The 20,653-nt window shown below is 39.5% G+C and overlaps 1 protein-coding gene across 1 annotated transcript in view; it reads right to left on the bottom strand.

Moving 5' to 3' along the window:
• LOC124291844 (lachesin-like) overlaps positions 1 to 17,898 on the bottom strand; it is a 65,477-nt gene extending 47,579 nt beyond the window's left edge. The window contains exon 1 of the mRNA XM_046728914.1: positions 17,462 to 17,898. Within this exon, the coding sequence (XP_046584870.1) occupies positions 17,462 to 17,501 (40 nt within the window). The 5' untranslated portion in view covers positions 17,502 to 17,898. The remainder of the gene's footprint in view (positions 1 to 17,461) is intronic.
• Positions 17,899 to 20,653: the final 2,755 nt, after the last annotated feature.

The following is a 20,653-nucleotide window of genomic DNA, read 5'->3' as shown; positions in this document are numbered from 1 at the left end:
GACAAATACGGACTGTGCAAGTCACCGAAAGTGGAATGCAGAAATGGTGAATTCCAACAACTAAAAGTTGGAATGAAGAAAATACGGAAATTAGTGGATGTTGCCTGGGGGCTACCTCTGTCGAAGTTCACTTTTTAATTAATTTGTTCCCGAGTGACTTTAAAAATCAATATGGTTGACTTTAATCTTGTGTAAAAATCGGCGTTAACCCAATAGCAAATATGTGCTGAGACAACATTTACGCTGAAGCTAGCATAAACATATTAGACATCCAAGGCAGAGAGGTCACGCTTGCCAAGCTCATTTCCTGCCCCAGTCAGAGAACATGTTCCTTTAATAACATCCAGTGCTTTCCTTTAAGGCTGCCTTAATTTTCAAATCCCACTCTTTGTATTTCCCCGCAGATGTCTAATCACCCCCTGTGATAATGCAGTAGGTATTTTACACATATGTTTATTTCCTATCTTATCGTGTGTTAATAAAAGGAATAAGCCTGTAGTTTTACAATCAGACATAACATTCCTGCTTAACTATGCGAAGAATGAATGTTGATTAAAAAAATGACAAAAAATCAGGCACAATTTTAATAATCCTCTTTCCACTAAAGTTACGCTGTGTGTCGTAACTCTACAAAAAAGCTGTGTGTTTCAGTCTATTTGGAATATTGCAGCGATGCGGTCTTACATTAAAACAAACGTTTTTTTCAACCAATACAAATATAAAATGTAAACTAGATAGTAGTGTAATTACATGCTATCTTTTACATTAAGGCAAACATTATCACGTACTTCGTCAGCCGTCTATTTTCTTAAGTGTTCATATCAATTACACCTTTCTCCTTAAACTCGTCAGATTTGATTAGATTCTCAGACATTTTGAAGTGTATATTGCTGGGCGTTTATCAACTTTGTCAAAATATTTTCTTATCAAACGTCCCTAATATTTGTCATAACACGGCCCATCTGTTCACCCTGACATAGTAAAGTAAATACCACGCGAGACCCTGCCCCTCACCGCGACTCCCCGGGGGTGCGACTCAAGTGCTGGGGAGGGGCACTCAGGGCTAAAGCTATCTCTTCGTTCAGAACACGGCAAGATGGCAATAGTCGAATCTTGTAATTTAGCCAATACATCATTCTTATTTCAATGTTTGAAATGTAAGTGCATCTATTTTAATCACAATGTTGCTTTTTATAAACAACGGGATATGTTTCAGCAGATAAAAGAGGCTACTTTTTCACGGGCGTTGACGTTATATATTCAAAGTTTATTTAAATTGTGATACTTTGAGAATATGTAATATACATTCAGTTTTGTTTCAGTTCAATTTTTGTTTCAATACCTATGTGAAGTCTGTGAAATCTTAAAATGCAAAATATATTCTTCTGTGTTGTCAAGGATGTTTTTCTCAAATGGTAATTTGAACATACATTGTACGTAGCAATCCCATCTGGTTGGTTTAGAATTAAAATTAAATTACTACAGATGTTACAAACTCGCGTTGCCGGATTGTTCTGAGTAACACATAGCATAAAGTACATGAATGTCAAATATTACAAATAACAAAGTGTTGTTACTGATTTTGAAAGACTATTTCCTCTACAGCCAACATCTTCTAGACTGAGCGCTATAGATTGGAAGGATGCGTGGCATTAAAAAGCTATATGTGAGGTCATCTCTGTCTTGATGGCCTCTTGCCAGTTTTAATGGGAAATAGATTGTTTGTAATCGAATTTTGACACTATAAACGAAACTTTAACAAAACAAACATGATTATCAAATGTTGACACTGAGATAATTAAGTTAAATAATCGATAACTGTTTCTGATTCGATAACTAACTGGAAATAAAACTATGCACACTGTTTGAGTCTCAGTAACAAAACCTTTCTCTGATCAGTGTCCAACCGTTGACTCGGAAATTCTGTCTCCAGCTGGCGGAGTTTGTGTTTGACAAAAGAAAACACCCATACTGAGTCACTGATTGGTATTACAAGACACTATATCAAATAGAACTCGCCCAACTTCAAAACCAGTCCATAACAACAGATTTTAACATTGATAACAAACACGACCTCTTTCATAAAGGCATAATTGTTACGATCTCGTTCAAACTGAATTTATACATTATGAAAACAAGTTAAGAAATTGAATAAACAGATTTTGATCTGCGCCCTTGTTAAATAAGACATGGTAGCCATATGTGAAGTTATATTTCTGTTTATGAAGCTAGGATATGCAGCGAGACAGTCGCGGTCTCTTTGCCACAGACATGCGCAGACGGATAGCTTAGGGCATTAGTCGTGATGACATACATCCAGCGCGAGAATAGTTTTTCAAATTGTGTGATCAATGTTTTTATTGTTATTATAACACTGTTGCTGTTATTATGAAGTAGAGACCTAGTTTTTTTTCCATGACGCCATTAGATGCAGTGTTGCATTAATTAACCGCCACCCCAAAAAAAAAAAAAAAAGAAAGTAAAAAAAGAAAAGAAAAAAACTATGCCTATATAACAAATGTATTTATTTACACAATAAAGTAGATGTGTCAGTAACCGTCGGTTCGAACTCCAGATTGTATTGGTTAGTTTGTCAGTGGGTTTCATTTGAGTCTTTTTTGGTGCACAGTGACTTTCATTTCAGTCTGACCCGTTGTACTGTGGGGAAGTTGAGTGAGTGAGTATGGTTTTACGCCGCTTTTAGCAATATCACGACGGGGGACACTACAAATGGACTTCACGCATTGTACTCATGTGGGGAATCGAACCCCGGTATTCAGCGTGACATGCGGACGCTTTAACCACTAAGCTACCCGACCACCCCTGTGAGGAAGTTGTACAATAGTCTTGCCACATGAAATGGGTGGCCCAGACATATACATTCGCTGTGCACAGTTGCCTCCCTTAGGTACTCGCAATATTCCATCACGGTGGGGGACACCAGAAATGGGCCACACATTGTACCTAGGTCTTTGGCGTGATGAGCGAACGCTTTAACCACTGGGCTACCCGACCGTCCCACGGTTATAAGGAACTAAAGTTAGTGGTAAACCGTAGTTTACATTATTTTATAAGATTCCCACCATTCTACTCACATCTCCTCAGCTTTAGCAACCTTTCTACGTCCCCTATCAGCTACTGAAGTAGAGATATTTAAGGGTTCTTGAATACTCAAGCGTCCCGTCATGGAATTGAATTATTCCACTTAATACACAACTATATTTCAGAGACTATATGTTTGTGTGAGAGATAATATATTAATGTCCTTGAAAAACTTTCGCCTTGTGGGCAAGATGGATATTTGCATTCATTTGATATCAGATTTACTGTACAACGCACAAATGTATCCCATCAACTCGTCGAATAATTCTTTTAATGTTTATTGACATAACATGTAAATGTGACAGATTCCCTCTGTAGTCGGAACGCTGGAGGGTTCGGGCTTTGTCATCGCAGATGCGGAAGTAACCCGTCAACTTAATTCCATCCTTAACAGACATAACCAACATGTGTCAATACTTTCCGGTCAGAAAAGCCTTATGTCAAACCGCAGATAGAACATGTGTTTATCCACCAACCATGCATGTCGACTGATGTAAACTGATCTTGGCGTCCTCAGCCTCCGGATCTAACCAACATCACCAGATGAATAACATCGTCATCTTTCAACTCCAGTTGACCCGTAGTTCTCAAAAGATGTCACTTGTCACATGTATAATCTCCGTGACGCGAATGCACGTGCATTACCGTAAGCAGAGCCGTGCAGCGTGGTTGGTGGTTCTTTGTGTAAGTAGGATTCTCTCTGATGTCTTAAGCACAGGATAAGTCAATACGATTCAACACGGAGGTCTCCCGTCTCTCACGGAAAACAAATTATCAAACCGGCTCGCTCCCATTTTAACAATCGATCTCGATCCCCGTACAAATCAGATCGCCTACCCGGAAGCTCATTAAGTGGCACAAACTGCGGACTATGTAAACAAGGCTGACAGAGTTGTGATGGCAAGCCAATGGACTAATTGATGAACTTGGATTCAGATTGATAGTGTCCGCGACTTAATTTACTCCACTTTCTTTGTGGGATGACAGAGACTGCGCTAGACAGAGGTAAAACCACTTCACCTACTCGGACATTGTAACATGGAGTCTGAGGACCCTGCCAGACGAAACCCAGCCAAGTCCAGTCGACCCATCAACTGAATCAACAAGGGCAACGCGGTACTTAGTACCACTTGGTGATCCGAACGTGAGCGGTTTACTTGCAGCTTTCTTCAAATAAGAGAAAATGTACGATTGTCATCAATTATCTATGTCGCCTTTGATCTTTATTTTTTCTATTGCAGTCACTTGAATAATATATTGGGTAAATTGAATGATAAGCTTATGTAGAATGGACCAACGTTTGAGTGGAATAAGGTGTGTTAGGCTTGTAAGATGAGAGACATCTTAATCAGTATCAGCAGGTTTCTCACTAAACTGAACGCCACGACTGTTTGATAACACCTTATGTCCGTTTCGCGGCCCAATTCCTGTTTCCAGTCAAAAGAACACGGAATTTAAAGCACAATCGCCAATTTCCGCTTCCAGAACATGCCTTAATGAAGTCAGTACATCTGGAGCACATTTGATAATGAAGTGAACCAATCTGCAATTCCCATATGGTTTTGGTCTTCACAATGCATCCTTATCCGAGGATACAAGTATTCCCCGAGTTCTAAGACGCATCTGCAACCGGTGGTGAATAGAACCGGTTGATCACACATTGGTAGACCACAAAGCGACTATAACTATAACAGTCCTTCTGTCCTGAATGGAATATCGCCATCAAGCAGAACCGTCCTCAACCTCTGATCGCAGCGAGGTTAACGCTTATATCATATTTTCACACAAATCATTAACAGTTCCTGAAAATAATTCAAGTAGCATTAATATACTGTAATATCAATGAGGCAGTTGGCTTATAGATTTCGGGTATATTGAACTTGAAGAATTATAGAAAATATGTTGCATTCAGTCAGTACTGACTACATCAGTTCCTGGAACCATTCCCAAATGGTTCTTTTACTGTCAGGAATAGAAACCCCGTTGAGGTGCATTATATACGAGACGGGTTAAAGGGACGTTACTCCAGTACAGTTGAGACTGTATGTGGCGTCATCGTTGATGTGTACTGTAACTACAAAGAGCGAGAGGATGAGACGGTTTCCATCAATAATCATTCGGAGATGGAGACCAGAACTGCTGCTTGTAATGTTTGGCAGTGGAAATGAAAGCCAACTGTCTCTCATCTCATCTCTCATCGTCAGTCCTGTGTTTCGTTCCATAGTACGATTCCAAATTTTATATTTAAACATGGCGGAATGAAAGTGAGATCGAAACAGTCACTTATGTTGATAACGCCACCTACGCTGGAGCCAGGGTGATGAAGAGTCACATTTCAGTCATTATGAACAACCCGGAAGTGTTATATCTGACTTAAATACGATGGCCTAGTATAACTGACGCCAGACCTCAGCGGGCCCGAGTATGACGGTGATCATTATGGAAGCTCCGAATGAGATAACAATCGGAATGTACCCAACCGTGAACATATTTTGTACGTTTAAGATAACGATTATCCAGCTTTGGCTATTATATTACTCGTACATCCCATCTCAATTAAATTATGTCTCTCGCTCTAGCTCAACATCCTGCGTAACCCCTCCCAACGGAGTCATGTGAGTGAATTTAGTCTATTCGTTGGTCACATGATACAACGCCTACTTCAGCAGGAGTACAACGTGTCTGCAGTAATTTGGCATGTCTGTGGCCTTGATCATTACCGTACACCATCTTATCTTCAGTTTTGTCTATCGGAGCTTTCGAAATCGTTCTAGTGTCAAATTCGAAAACTGGGACTTGGCTGCAATCCCAGCAATTATCACTTATACGTTGCGGCTGCGCAAATTTAGTAATGGCATCAGTCAGAGTTGGAATATGGCAGATAACACGTAGTATATCAAGCCTCTATGAGAAACAATCTCAGGGTGTGATAAAATTAGGAACGTTATTCGACTAGTAGTGTGATGGGGAGGGTGACCCCTGTGAACGTTTCTACATCGTTACGTTGCCAGTGGAGATCCGTCACAAGCGCTCATCACGCTTTAGGAGAGCACTGTCACTGCACAATTAGATTGGCGTAAATTAGGTCATTCTAAAGTGATTGGCCCATTCACCGATTCTCTAGACAGAAAACGTCTTCTTTTCAACTGGAGGAAATCGGGCTAAATAATATTATTTGTGGGTCGTGGTGGTCTTGCGTTCTGAAAGGTTAAAGAAGGACAAGTCGAAATGGTCCTCAGGTTGGGTTGTGCATTTGACATCTTGGAACCTTATACGTATTGAAGGGAGTGAATGAGTGAGTGATTTGGGTTTAACGCTGCTTTTGAACAAAATTTCTCAGAGTTTTATGAAGCTGATACACTAGAAAAAATACCGGGCGAAAGAGGGACTCAAACCAGTCATGGCTCTGGCGCTCCCAGAGGAAGCAGCTCCACACAGCGAAATGTGTCACCTTTACCACTGGGCCACCTTTGCCTCGCGTTACAGGAACAATGTCACTATGATCTTACATAGGGAATTTACAGAGAAATCTATAGCGCACTCTACTGTATTACCGGGGATTACAGAGAACGCCAGAATCTATGAGAAGGATCATTGGAATGACACTATACTGTAACATATATAATTTTCAGAGGACCCTATAGCTTAGAATAAGGACCTTACATAGGACACTATACTGTCAAATAGGGAATTTAAATAGGACACTATCACTTAGTATAAGGGCCTTACGTAGGACACTATATTGTCAAACAGGGAATTTACCGAGTACACTATCACTTAGTATAAGGGCCGTACAGAGGACACTATACTGTAAAATAGGGAATTTACAGAGGACACTATAGCTTAGAATAAGGGCCTTACACAGGACACTATACTGTAAAATAGGGAATTTACAGTGGACTCTATAGCTTAGTATAAGGACCATAACTTGGACGTTGTAATATAGAATAGGGAATAATGTCTTATAAGGACAATACAAATGCACTGTACTGTATCAGTGGGATTTTACAGTTGAATATGTTATATGACGCTTCAATATTAATATACATTTTAATATTTTAACATTTAAACAGTAATACAAAATGCACGGTGATTCATTCTAGGTTCATGAACGCATTTATCTTCAACAGTTTAAAGGGTTCGTTAATAATAATGTATTTATCTTTCCTTTTGAATTGAGAGAAGAATATGTCGGTTGTTTGCGGTTACCTAATGATTTACGGGAGACGGGATACTGTGCCAGCGTCTATCATTTTCTATCAAACTTTCAACAAGTACCCTAACTTTCCCAGAGCTAATTCCAAATTCCCTTTCATCATGAAAGCTTAATACTCCAAATTCCAAGTATCTAATCCAATCAACCAATAAAATAATCAATTCGAATCTACATGGCAGTTAATTTTCATTCATTACGGGATCCTAGTCTCCAATCAACCCCCTGTGAGTCGCCACGGTGGCTTTTGATTGACGGCAATGTACCAAGGACATGGTCAAACTGGGTGATATGGACATCGTCTCTGCTTATCTGCTACTGGTGATGGTAGAGACACCCATGCTGGGAGGGAGTACAGGCACAGCACTGTATAACACTAGGGGGTGACATGTACACTGTGTTGATATCATCTTGGGTGAGCTATAGACAGCCTGCATACAACTGGTGACGGCATGGTAGACATCACAGCGTATACCAGATTTCAAACCACATGCGGCAGTTACACGTTACTGAGTGCAATTTAACCAAGGTAATATCGGAAAAGAAGCATAAATATAATATGGAGCATTATCTAAAAAGTCTTGCAACACATGAAATTGGATGGAGCTGGTGTTGTTTAACACGATGCATATGCTTTCCAAGGCCATTTTGGAAGCATCGTTGGAACGTTAGAGCGTTAATTCAACGCCATACGTTGTCTGAATGACGTAAACCCATTCCTGGGAATTGTGCCAGATGTGAGCTATACTGGGATTATCACAGGTTCATTTTAACTTTTTATAAAACGAAATGAAAATACTTTATCAAAGCTCTTCTAACTACTGAGGCCAATATGAACATCGAAATAATATACTAAAGTCAGCGGAAGACGTGAAACGGGGAAGAAGCGTTATTACTTTTAGAAATGCTTTTGATTGTTTTCTTTGGAAAGTCTCTTTAGACAACAACGTAATTCCTAACCATTTAATCAATTTTCCGCTAATCTAATTGAAAAATAATGATCTCTGATCGCAACCAGGTTTATCGTATGAACAGAGTATTTATTTAAGCTTATACAAACACAAACACCATGAAGCGACATTGCCTGAAGCAGAGAACAAATATTATATGGCAATATAACAAATTGATCATTCTGACATTTGTACCAGTAGGCACAAAAGCTAACAAGATATCTGTACGCATTTTCATGTTATTCTACCAAATGAACATGTGTCCATATAACTGATATTCAGTTAAAGGGGTGGAAAGACTGATATGTTTTACAAGCAGGTTACAGATGAACAAACCATATTACCCTTTGAATAAAATGTAGCATGTTGAAGAAACACTATTCGCTGAAATTCATCGTGATAGACGAGTTGATACCTTTCAAGCTACATCCGTTCGTTCGGTTAAGGTTAGGTTCATTTGTATGGGCCTTTAATGTCATTTAGTTTGTTTACTCGGCGATAGCCATGTCGTTTGAAGTATCTCCAAATAAACAATACCCATGTGCGTTCATTCATTGTACCAAACAGACAAATGATTTACCACCAAACGTAGCAGTGAGAGTTGTCGGCTACATTTGACATCAGGTTCCCTCCCCAATTGGTTTAAACGGGGGATAATTGTTAACATCTTGACCTGTCAAACAACATCACTCCAGGAAGGTATATTAGGATATTGGGTTTCCTCGGTGGAGGTGTAAGTGCGTGTTACTTCACGTTATGAACATTTTGGGTAATACAGGCTCGGGAATTTGACTTCCTTTGTGAAGAGATTTCTTTAGACCATGGTGAGGGTTTTGTATTCTTTTTATTTTGTTGAATGACCAACGACAATACTTCTCTAGTTAATATGGACCGGGTACAGCCACACACACACATTACGTCTTTGATGATGGTGACATTAGCAACACTTGAAGCTGGGGTATACATGTATATTGTACTACTACTTCCAACAAAAATAACACCACCACCACCACCACTACTGCTACTACTACTACTACTACTACTACTACTGCTACTACCGTCACCCCTACTACTACTTCTGCTACTACTACTACTACTACTGCTGATACTACTACCATCGATCCTACTATAACTACTACTACTACTACTACTACTATTACCACACTGCTGCTAATGCTGCTACAAATACCACCATCACCCCTACTACTATATACTTCTGCTGCTGCTTCTACTACTGCTGCTACTACTACTAATGTTAGAATTGGTCTTCAACATCGATTACTTGTGGTAAGAGGCGTCATACCGGATCGTGAGGTCAAGCTTGATGACTTCATTAAGCATGTCATTGTATGCCAATTTGAAGACCCATGCTTATGTTGTCAGTCACTTGATTGTCTGGTCCAGACTCGATTAGTTTCAGTCTGCCGTCACATACGTGGTACATTGCTTATTGCAGCGTTAAACAACTAGCACATAAATCTACTGCCAGTCTGGCACTAAGTATACTAATAGTCTTAGCAGCAGCAGTAGCACTACTAGGTCTTCCTACCTCTGTATCTCTGGGCCGCTCTAACTGATGCTACACCTACTCCACGACACGTCAGCATCTGCAATCGACGGCGAACTAAATCGACTACAGCTGAAAGGAACACGTACATGCAATACCAAGGCACCTAAACAATCAAAAGACATTTGTAGTATAACGAAACGTTTGGGATTTAACTACTAAATACATAAGCAAGTCTGTGCTAAGCGTCTGTTGAAGATGTCAGCGAGCTTGCCATAAACCTCAGCTTGTTGACTCAGAGGTACAAACCGCTTTACCGCCGGTTTACGGCAGGTGATCTTATCATCGAATGAATGATGGAGGCGACTATTTACTTTCAGCGTCGTTAAACATTAGGAGATGTAGAAAATGAAAAACAACATCCTTCAAAGCGAGAACATGAGAACATGATTTTATAATTGTATTGCAATATAATGTAATTGACATTACAATTGACGTTCTGTAAATATCGAAACTGTGCTTATACTGTTTAATCACTTCTCGTGACATTTACTCATTTTGTAACGGTTTTAACTTATACAGAAGGGGTAAGTCCATCTGTGTGGCTTGTTGGAACACTTATAGACTAACTCTTAGTCTCTGAATATATATAATTTTGATAATAACAAATAAACCCATTTACATTGAAAAGGAACCCGAGTCAGATTGGAAATTCTGAGGGAATCTAGACATGCTTCATTTAGGGTTTTAGTATTGCAGGGAGGGCTAGGCAGTAGGGAAAATAATGTGGTTCAGGGACTGTGAGACGGACTAGAACACTTAGAACACTAACGACCAATAACTAGTTTACATAGACTTTAGTTGTTGAACGCTGTGTGTACCAGCTAGCTGTTTATCCACACAAACGGTTTGTCAAGTGACCAGGCGATACTCTGTCGCCCAACATAAAGGTAGTTCCGAGTTTAAAGTCCGTACGCTGAGAAGAGGACAAATTGTTTCAACAGAAATATCCATAGATTAAGTGCCTTTAGACTGACGCTACAGCAAGCCAAACAAGACAATATTTATTGTAAGAAACCTGCTCTCAAGTACTTAAACATTTAAACAATACGCGGTTTGACTGCGAGCGGAATGGCGTCTAATGGAAAAAGGCCAGCTATTTGGGAGCGTTTTTATTGCCCACATTACTGTAATACGAGCTTTGAACTGCATGGGGAACCTGAACCCATAGAATGTTGCTTCGATTACTTCTAATTCTTTCGGACACTTTCTCCGTCATCGTCTCTTTAAGAACACCTACATGATGCTGAAACAATTGCACGTTGTCGATTTGTAATTACGCCAAGACAGATACGATTTTGTAATCGTTGCCAAGGTTTAAAACGCCTAATTTAAATCAATCTGTTTCCATTCCTGCAAACGTGGCGATGTGAATTTTGTGGGAGGCGGTTTGGAGAATGTATTACAACAAGGAAGGAATGTTCGTCCCGGGATCTCATCAAACACAATCAAAGATTAACATACAACTCTCTTGGCAGGTGTGCCTTTGACATCAGTCAGTTGTTTTGAAGAACCAGGGGACGTATTTGCTATTTGTTGAAGATTTCTTTGGCAACGTGCTGCTTCCGACTTGATGTCAACAATAAAATGTTTAAGATGTTCCAAGTTATGAAAAAAGTAAATATTATCCATATTGTGCTTGCGTAATTTTGAAGGGAGGGCCTGTGGTTTCAGCAGCTGTGGAAGAAACACATTTCTATACATTTGTCAGCATTTTAACAGATGTCCGAATGGGTTTGTCAAGGAGACGCAAAATACAAAATGTTTTTTACCGTTATCATTTATTATAAATTAACAACATGTCCACATATAGTACAGGGGGGATGGGGTAGCCTCATGGTTAAAGCATCCGCTCGTGACGCTGAAGACCCGGGTTCGATTCCTCGCATGGGTTCAATGTGAGAAGCCCATTTCTGGTTTTCCCCGCTGTGATATTGCTGGAATATTGCTAAAAGGGGCGTAAAACTGCACTCACTCATATATAGTATAGAGGTAGCTTTGTCAATATTCCGTCTGTAATAAGATATCTGCTCTCTGTACCTCATCAATCAGAGTCCTATAGTGTTTGGTGCTCATTGTTGAACATTACTCATCCTTCATCTAGGACTGCTTCTATGCTCAGACATATAACACCAATTGCAGTCTAGACTCATTTGACGAGGTAAGTCTCAGAGGTAGATGTGTGACATATCGGCTTCAGCGTTCACTTGTTACAGCATCCACGTGGGTACGCTATGTACCGTTACAGTCAGTGCCCCTATTATGTCTCGTTGTTGTACGTTGTGGAGGCATATACCTCACTGAGTCCCCGTACACTGAGTGTACACCTCTAGAGATCGTTAACGTCGGGATGGCTGGGTGATACAAGCTTATTGTCCCTGTGTGTGTATATCTTGGGAGTTAGTTGTCTAGTTGACATTATCACTGAACATGGTGGATGAAATTGGTGCAAAGAGGGGATGACATATTGTAAATGTAAGTGGGAATTAGACGGGGAATAGATTGATTGATAAGGGCAAACAACGGCGAGAAAGAGACAGACAGATAGAGAGAGAGAGAGAGAGAAAGAGAGAGAGATAGTGAGAGAGCGAGAGAGTGAGAGAGAGAGAAAGAGATAGAGCGAGCGATCGAGAGAGAGAGAGAGAGAAAGAGAGAGCGAGAGAGAGATAGACAGATAGAGCGAGATACATAAAGATAGAGGTGCGAAAGAGAGAGAGAAAGAGAGAGAGAGAGAGAGGGGAGGGAGAGGTCTCATCCTTGGTTAATCCTTTCCCTTTGTTTCAGGAGACGTCCGATATGCGTTTGTACAAATATACCAATGTATGAAGTCCTCACCGGCATGCGAGGAAGTATGAAGCCTGTCTACAGAGCATCTCGCTATTGATGAAACCTATTCATCACTGGAGCAGCCTCCATCAGTCACATCAGCCTCAGTCAAAACAAAACGAGAACCAATCTGGTCTAACGCTAACGAGCAAAACATTAGAAATACCAGGAGCACATTTCTACAATTCTACCCAAACAACAGGTGCGTAATTGTGTTAAAACGATAATGCTTCTTAAGATTGAAACATATTGCTTTTAGATAAGAGAGTGTTTCGTGATCAACTTAAACAATTACATACATTGTCATACACTCTGGTACCAATGATCTTTGTCGAACGGGCTGGCATATCATGGTGTCGGGAAACACGTGGTAGGTGTATTGGTCATGTGACACGATGTCATTGTTTGCACTCAGGCAATGTGATACCAAACAGAAATACATCTCGCCCATATAACAGCCTCTCACATTCCATTATCATTGAAATCCGTATCAACACTACACTGGAACACGAAACACATTGCCAAAGTGGTTTTCCAACATCAAAGCTTAATGAATTCATAATAATATTTCATATTACAACCCATAAAACCAAAGGGCTTCGTTATATATCACACTAATGATGCCATCTAAAGCAGCGGTTGAACCAAGCAACACAAATATTAACCCGCCACAGGTCGATGAATAATTCACACTCGCATTAACTGCCTTGAAAATCCAAAACAATACTTGACAGTAGTCTCAACCTTAATATATTTTTCACAGATGTTGGGATGGATATCGAATATTCTCGGCCTAATGTAGGTTAAAAATACCTCATTTTTCCACATGATGTTCCCATCCAAAGATAGTGGTCTCATTCACAAGACAGGTGTTTTGATCCCGGTTGGCAGATATTGCATTTATTCATAATCTTGCTTGAAATACCATCTAGAATCTCACCCCAGCTTGTAGAAGGTTAACGTTGGTTTAATTCCAACGTTTGTGCCTGAACCTTCATCTCGCAGCATGAGCGGCGTCAACACGAAGCAATGGGGTCGATGTTTCTTCTGTACTCAGTTTTTGTTGCAAGAAAAGTGAGAACCTAAATCGGGATATCACATTTTTCTACTACCTTGACTTCATAGTTCGAGCTGCTTCTTTGGGGCAATCCGGTGCCAAGAAAAAATCCCTTATCTTTGGCCCGATACAGTAGTTATTTGAATTATCACCTTACGTATGAGAGCTAAAACGCTGGAATGTCTCAGATTAACTAAACAGGGAGCTAAAAAAATCAAAATCGTTGCAGCAATAAGTATATATTTTATGCCAGCCTTATCGCGATCATTCTGTATGTTTGAGAAGGCTTGAGTAATGGCTACATCCCCTGCGAGCTTGCCTATGTGTGTTTCCATAAAACGGTTTATTGCCAATTCCGGCCCAGACACCTTTTGTTGAACATTGAGCGGGTGTCTTTCTGAAGGTATTGTTGCAATCACTGCACGCTAATAACAGTCGCAGTCCAAGCTTATAATAATCAGCATTGATTGATTGTCTGTTTTCACAGTGACATTAATGACCAATGAACATGTCTGACAATCAATACAGAATTGTCAACATGATTGATCAGACCATACTCAGGCATATTGACCATAACTGTTCAATATATGTGATAACATTTATTTGTAATTAGGTTACATAAACTATAAACGGCTATGTCCTTCATTTAAGAGTTCCATTACCTCATGGTTATCTCACACGTGAAGAACATTTGGTGTAAATTGAAAGCAAGCAATGTTTATCTAACTGACAAAGAGATATTACTCTTAAGCTACTTTTTTCCACATCTTTCTTGGGGAAAGATTAAACATTCTTGTGTCAGTGGAGGAATTTTGAGATAGCAAGGTCAGATACCTCATTTCAAGCTTCGAGGTAGCGTCCTTAAACATTCTCTGATAGAAGATCTTTGTTTTCGCATGGCCGGAAGCTGAGGCACGAGTCCTCGGGTTTTGAAAGGTATGGAAACCCCGCGTTGTGGAGTATGTACATAGGAACACCTTCACCGTTTGATAGTCATAGTGCTCTTGTTAGTATGGGCTGAGTGTGGTAAACAGACTTTAAGTGTCTTTTGATGAGCCCATGTACATCACGCAAATGAGCATCAGAGCATTGTCGGAATAGGGATGTTCGTTTAAACACGATATCACTGCTGAAATATTGACGTTGATGTCTTTAAATCAATCGCATAGGTAATTAAAAGACAAACAGGACATTTTGCACTGGCAAATCTGTCGCCGGTTTTGTGGTAAAGCTATTAACAGTTCCATTATAGAATGTATTAGTCACGTGACACAGTACCCTGAATGACAAATGTGGCAAATATATTTTCATTTTTCTATTTTAATCACTAATGCCATCTGACGTTAGTGATTTGGCAGTTTGGCAGTTTGAGGTTGAATTGATATACGAATATATACAATAAAGACAACATCTTTGTTGAGTATGACTGAATTCCAACTCATTTGTCTGCGTAAAAATGCGTTTTATTACAAGGCAATATATTCTTATATTCAGTGAACACAATTACAGAAAGTTCATACATTCACAGAAGTTCAATGGTGGAAGGTTTCTCCCTGAAAAGGTTCTTGATGTCTTTCTGAGAACAAAATTGTACGTATAGAAGTTAGAAGTTCCTGAATGACACGTTGATTACATATATTCGGAGCTGACTAGAACTTTTCACGCTTGTGCACGACAACTTAATTGAAGATCCGTCGTCCACTTAGGACAACAATACTGCTAAATACAGCAAGGATTACATGTCACGAACACAGGCTGACCACTGGCCAGTAACAGATCGTCCAGACGCTTGAAAGAGAAATACAATATGCGACGTGACCGATAAAGCGCTACACGCTCCTTGCTTAAATGATGATATATTGCCGCTTTATTGAAATGGATGCCCGACTTAACTATGTCTTATTAGGCATTTTGGTTATATTTCCTCTGTGAAATGTCTTTCATCAAGCTATATACACAACACTCTAGTCTGTTACATTATAATATATCATGAGAGAGAGAGAGAGAGAGAGAGAGAGAGAGAGAGAGAGAGAGAGAGAGAGAGAGAGAGAGAGAGAGAGAGAGAGAGAGAGAGAGAGAGATAAAGACCGAGAGAGAGAGAGAGAGAGAGAGAGAGAGAGATAAAAAGAGAGAGAGAGAGAGAGAGAGAGAGAGATTATAGCTTTTATTCTCTAAATCTATCGCTATGTCACCAGATTAACAGATTTGCGTCTCTGATTATAATTGACTTCACACGCTATATTAAAAAGTTACTTATTTTAAGATATAAAATCACATTTCCCACAAGTTTTTCACATTAGCTATGTCGACAAAGTTTTGTGTATTGCATATATGTATGTCCTGTGAGACAATTAAATTTCAATATATTTGACAAATGCAGTGCTAAAGCCTATACATTGCTCATATAGACGTGTATATGAGGTGATAATTGTCCATAGCAAGAATAAATCCTTCACCTCAAACCACCTATACGTAAAGATCAACACGGCCATTAATCGATAATCGATACAGAGTTATATCTATGTAAGACGTTTCTACAAATCTATTGGTTGTCGATCATACAGAAGATGTTATAAACACACGTAGCCTTGCGTTGCAGTCAACCCGTCTATTTCATGGAAATGATAAGATTAATGATACATGCAGCTATGTGTCATGTTCATAGCAGTCACTCTGTAATGCGCATGTGTACATGTCATGTGAATGACAGGTTTCGGCGTATATGTCAGCATATGTTTCATGTATATTGCAGTAACTGAGGCATTAACATGTTATATACACCAGCAACCTTCATACACGTGGGCATCGTCTCGTTTATGTACTTTGGATATCGTGTCATTCACGTCTATTTCATGAGGAGAGCGAACTCGGTTAATTTAATGCTTTAGCAATCAATATATTAATATACTTCTGTGTCCATTTCATTTTATCAGGAATCTGTCTTATCGGCATTTCTAATTAACCGTGTATGAAAATAACGTCTGATGATAAGAACAGTCAAGATGTTTTCAGTCATTTCTCAGTAGTTTTGGATTATATTTCAATAGTAAGTCTTATCTGTTGTAAGAAAAAATTCCCAAATATCCCATTGAAACGTCTTTCTGGATTCCACGATGTTCAAACCATATGATTGTGATGAATATTATCAATCTTGAGAACTAATAGCCTTGGCAGTTGCATTCGCACGGGCAATTGTCATTTGTATTAAGACTTCAGTATGATATATCGATTTTGTAAAGGTTTAATGAATGGCAACATGTCCAAATCTATAACACTTGTCTTCAGGATTATTGTCAGGAAGATATTCCACGCCATTAAGTTCAAGGTTACGGAATTAAACCTTATATCACTTAAACACAAAGGCATATGGAGGAAGTGTACGGAATAATCTTACATCATGAAATTGATGTTAAAAATGAAGACGTTTATGGGATTTTTTATATCCTTATTCTCCTCACCTGTCAATTAACATTGTTATTTAATGGCCTTTGGAAATGTCGGAGAAAATCATGAAATGTTAATGCATTTAATTTCTACTTTAAGTAATAGCTAATAGGAGTTGAGATCTATAACGTGAGAATATTGCAAACTATTGATGATGAACATAGAATCAAAACGATTCACGATTAATTATAATTTCATTTTACGAGAAGGCTGCACAAATGTTAACGATCAATGCCATAGTTAGCGTTTAAGGGGTTAAGCAAAGCGGTAATAGTTTATTGAATAACCGTCTATTGACTTACCTAATTGCAGCAAAGCGGAGAAAAGGAAAAGTTCCCTCATGTTTCAAGCCTCGCCTTGTTGACTTGTTCATAACTTCAATAACGAGAGGTGTTAGGGTAATCCGTCACAAATTTCACATCAATTCGCTCTGCATCTTAGTATCGTCTGCTCGGCCTCGTGTAAACTTCAGGGGATTAAGACAAAAGTTTCCTTCACAAAATAGTTCCACGGTTAGCAATATGCTAACAGAGGACGAAGCCGAGTTTGTAAATAGTCCTCCTACGTCTTTGGCATATCGTACAGAAAATGAAAGACAAACATGTGGCCCCCTTAACTCTCACAACAGTAAGTCTGCGCGCTTACACGCGCGTTAGCCTTGTATCTATTTCAAACGCCGGCTCCCGTCCGTCAAGTTCCGCGGAAGCGATCGATTCGTGAGGCGGAGCTGTGCGGCTCTGCGTGGCGTATGTATCTCTCCCGCTAGTTTGTTATTGATAGGGGCAGAGGAAGGGGAAACTAGTGGAATCTGGGGGTAGGTTCCCTAGGGACGGGCTGAAGTGTGATTTATATAATCCACATCTGCCCACTAAATTCGCCGCAGTTGTTATTTAATCTGGCGTTCACATCCATGAATTGAAAGGACATTCAGAGCCACACAACTGGCCACGGCTGTGGGTTTCTCCCTTTGGGTGATAATATGCCCAATTATAACTATGTCGAAAGCATGTGGACGTTTAATTTAGGAAATGAAATCTTGATGAGGAGAGATCGGACATGGATGATATCGCTCGCATGTTGTTAATTTCAGCTTTAGTGTTTACTGATGTGTAAAAGGACAATGACCATAACACCAAGCGACCACCGTCATGGTAGTAATGTAGTAATGCTGTTTCAAACTGACAATTTCTTAATAGATAGAACGTGTTTCAAAGTACATTGCAGCAAAAAAAAAAAGATATTGTTTAAACAGCATATTAAGAACTCTTGCCCATGAGTATACATTTTCACAACTATCAATGTGTTTTACTAAACATTATATTAATTGTTGTGAAACTCATTAATGATATAGTGTTCATAGTTGATGAAAACGGAACGTCCTTGGAAGCGGGTGGTGGGGTAGCCTATTGGTATTAGCGTTTGCTCGTCACGCTGAAGACCCGGGTTCGATTCCCCACATGGATTCAATGTGTGAAGCCCATTTCTGGTGTCCGCTGCGGTGATATTGCTGGAATATTGCTAAAAGCGGCGTAAAACGTAATTCGCTCACTAATTCACACTTAGGAAGCTGAAACCTGTGATAATTGTTTGTGTTTTTACACTGATGTAATTGTCAGATCATGAACACCATGAACACCATGGTATAGATAATCATTACAAAATAGAAGCAATCATTGACTGAAGGTACACCCTTCAGTGAAACTCTCTATTATGAAAACCCGAGCAGCTTTAACATTGAACGGTCGAATTTAGAAGACAAACTAATTTTGAATTGAACGCATTTATGTCTCTATTTGATAAAGACAAGTTGATCGAAGGAATTGATTAAATAAACTATTAAACTCCAATATATCCCCGTCAACTCGGACAGCTATGATAAAAGAAACATAAACAAGATTGAAAAATCAAAACTCTCGCCCAGAGCATGTTCTTTACACAAGCAATAAATTCCAATTTTCATGCGTCAACAAGTTTGTAAATTTGTTTCACGGAAAGAGTAGTAAATGTCTTTCCTATGCTAACATCCACATGAAAAGTTTAGCTCCAATTGATTGGAGAAAGCCCCAAGCATTGAATAGATTCACCCCAAATTCAATAACGGCTCGCGGCCTGTAAATTAATCACTCCCTTGTATTTTCATTCGACGTTAGAATGAATTTAAGTGCATTAATATTTAATCTCCAGAAAATGGGAAAGTGACACTATGGATAAGCGTATGTGTGTATCTGTTTGGGGAGCGCTGGACACCGATTGTCCATCTCACAATGATCGAGAGAACCCTAATGTAATATTTAAGCACCATACGAACATTTTGGTAGCATATGTTTCTCGCTATGGCAACGATAAAATATCTCTACGTTTCGACAGTGTGAAAATATCACCCGGGAAAATAAGTAGGTAGAGAGTAGATTCGAAATTACAATACCGACGAGACATAAAAAGTACAATTTGATTTCATTTCTACAATAGCTGTGTACCAAACACGCTATATGCATTATGGAATATAATAATTTACAACGGTTCACATGCCCTAGACTTTCAAAAAGCAAATGTCAATGGATATACTCCGAGTTCTGACACCCAAGCTACACTACATATCAGGGAAGCTCTTGATGGATGGAACATCCTGGAAACCTAACCCTTGTGGTATGGGCTCTCTAGCGCTTGCATGTATTTGCTGGAAATTGTCATGATGACTATAATGAAGTGTCAGGTCGTTTGCGTGTTCTATAATTGTTGACCGTCTTACAACGATGGCCGACAGAACTGTTTCCTAAATTGAGAGACTATGATGGTGCGTTAGAAGGATGTTAGTCGACTTCGCTTTTAACAAGATCGGATATACAGCGAATGTAATTCAAGAACTTTCGGATATTGCAAAGACGTTTCGAGGGTCCATTGAATCTGGTTCTATTCAGTGCTGAACGTATTCAATGGAAATGCCATGTGATTGTAGCTGGAGATAAGACTAAAGTATAAATGGGATGAAGATGCTGCTATCTTGTGGCTATGAACAATGGTCCACTTTCAAACATGCAATGCGGGTACCGACTCTGACGTTAGAATGAGTGAATGAGTTTATGAAGTATAATTAAAATGACTTTGTAATTTACCTACTTGAGTGACAATTTGTTATTACTACAAGCCCAATCTACGTTCAGAGAAGCAGCTATTCTGAAATTCTCTGAAATAACTGGAAACATACGATGACCTGCGAGACTTTAACTGTTCTTGAAAGACAGACACCTTGCGTTCTCTAGCAACATGCATAGTCTACTCGCTAATTGGGGCTTTATCATCAGTCACCTACCACCGTCACCTGACTTACACTAATTCGCATATCGTCGGCTTACTGTCAGTTCGAGACAACAAGAAAGCTCCGATATCTCTGTTAGCCGTGATACCTGTTTTTCCCAGACATCCAGCAGACCTCTGTTCTGGCGGTAGGCAAAGGTGGAAATTTTTCCGTCCGACGCGCTGTTAATAGTCTTTGA

Source organism: Haliotis rubra, unplaced genomic scaffold (genome assembly GCF_003918875.1).
Source record: "Haliotis rubra isolate DU_JTF1 unplaced genomic scaffold, ASM391887v1 Scf50, whole genome shotgun sequence".
Taxonomy (NCBI): domain Eukaryota; kingdom Metazoa; phylum Mollusca; class Gastropoda; order Lepetellida; family Haliotidae; genus Haliotis; species Haliotis rubra.
Note: the sequence above shows the minus strand (reverse complement) of the source record. Positions and strands in the feature narration are given on the sequence as shown.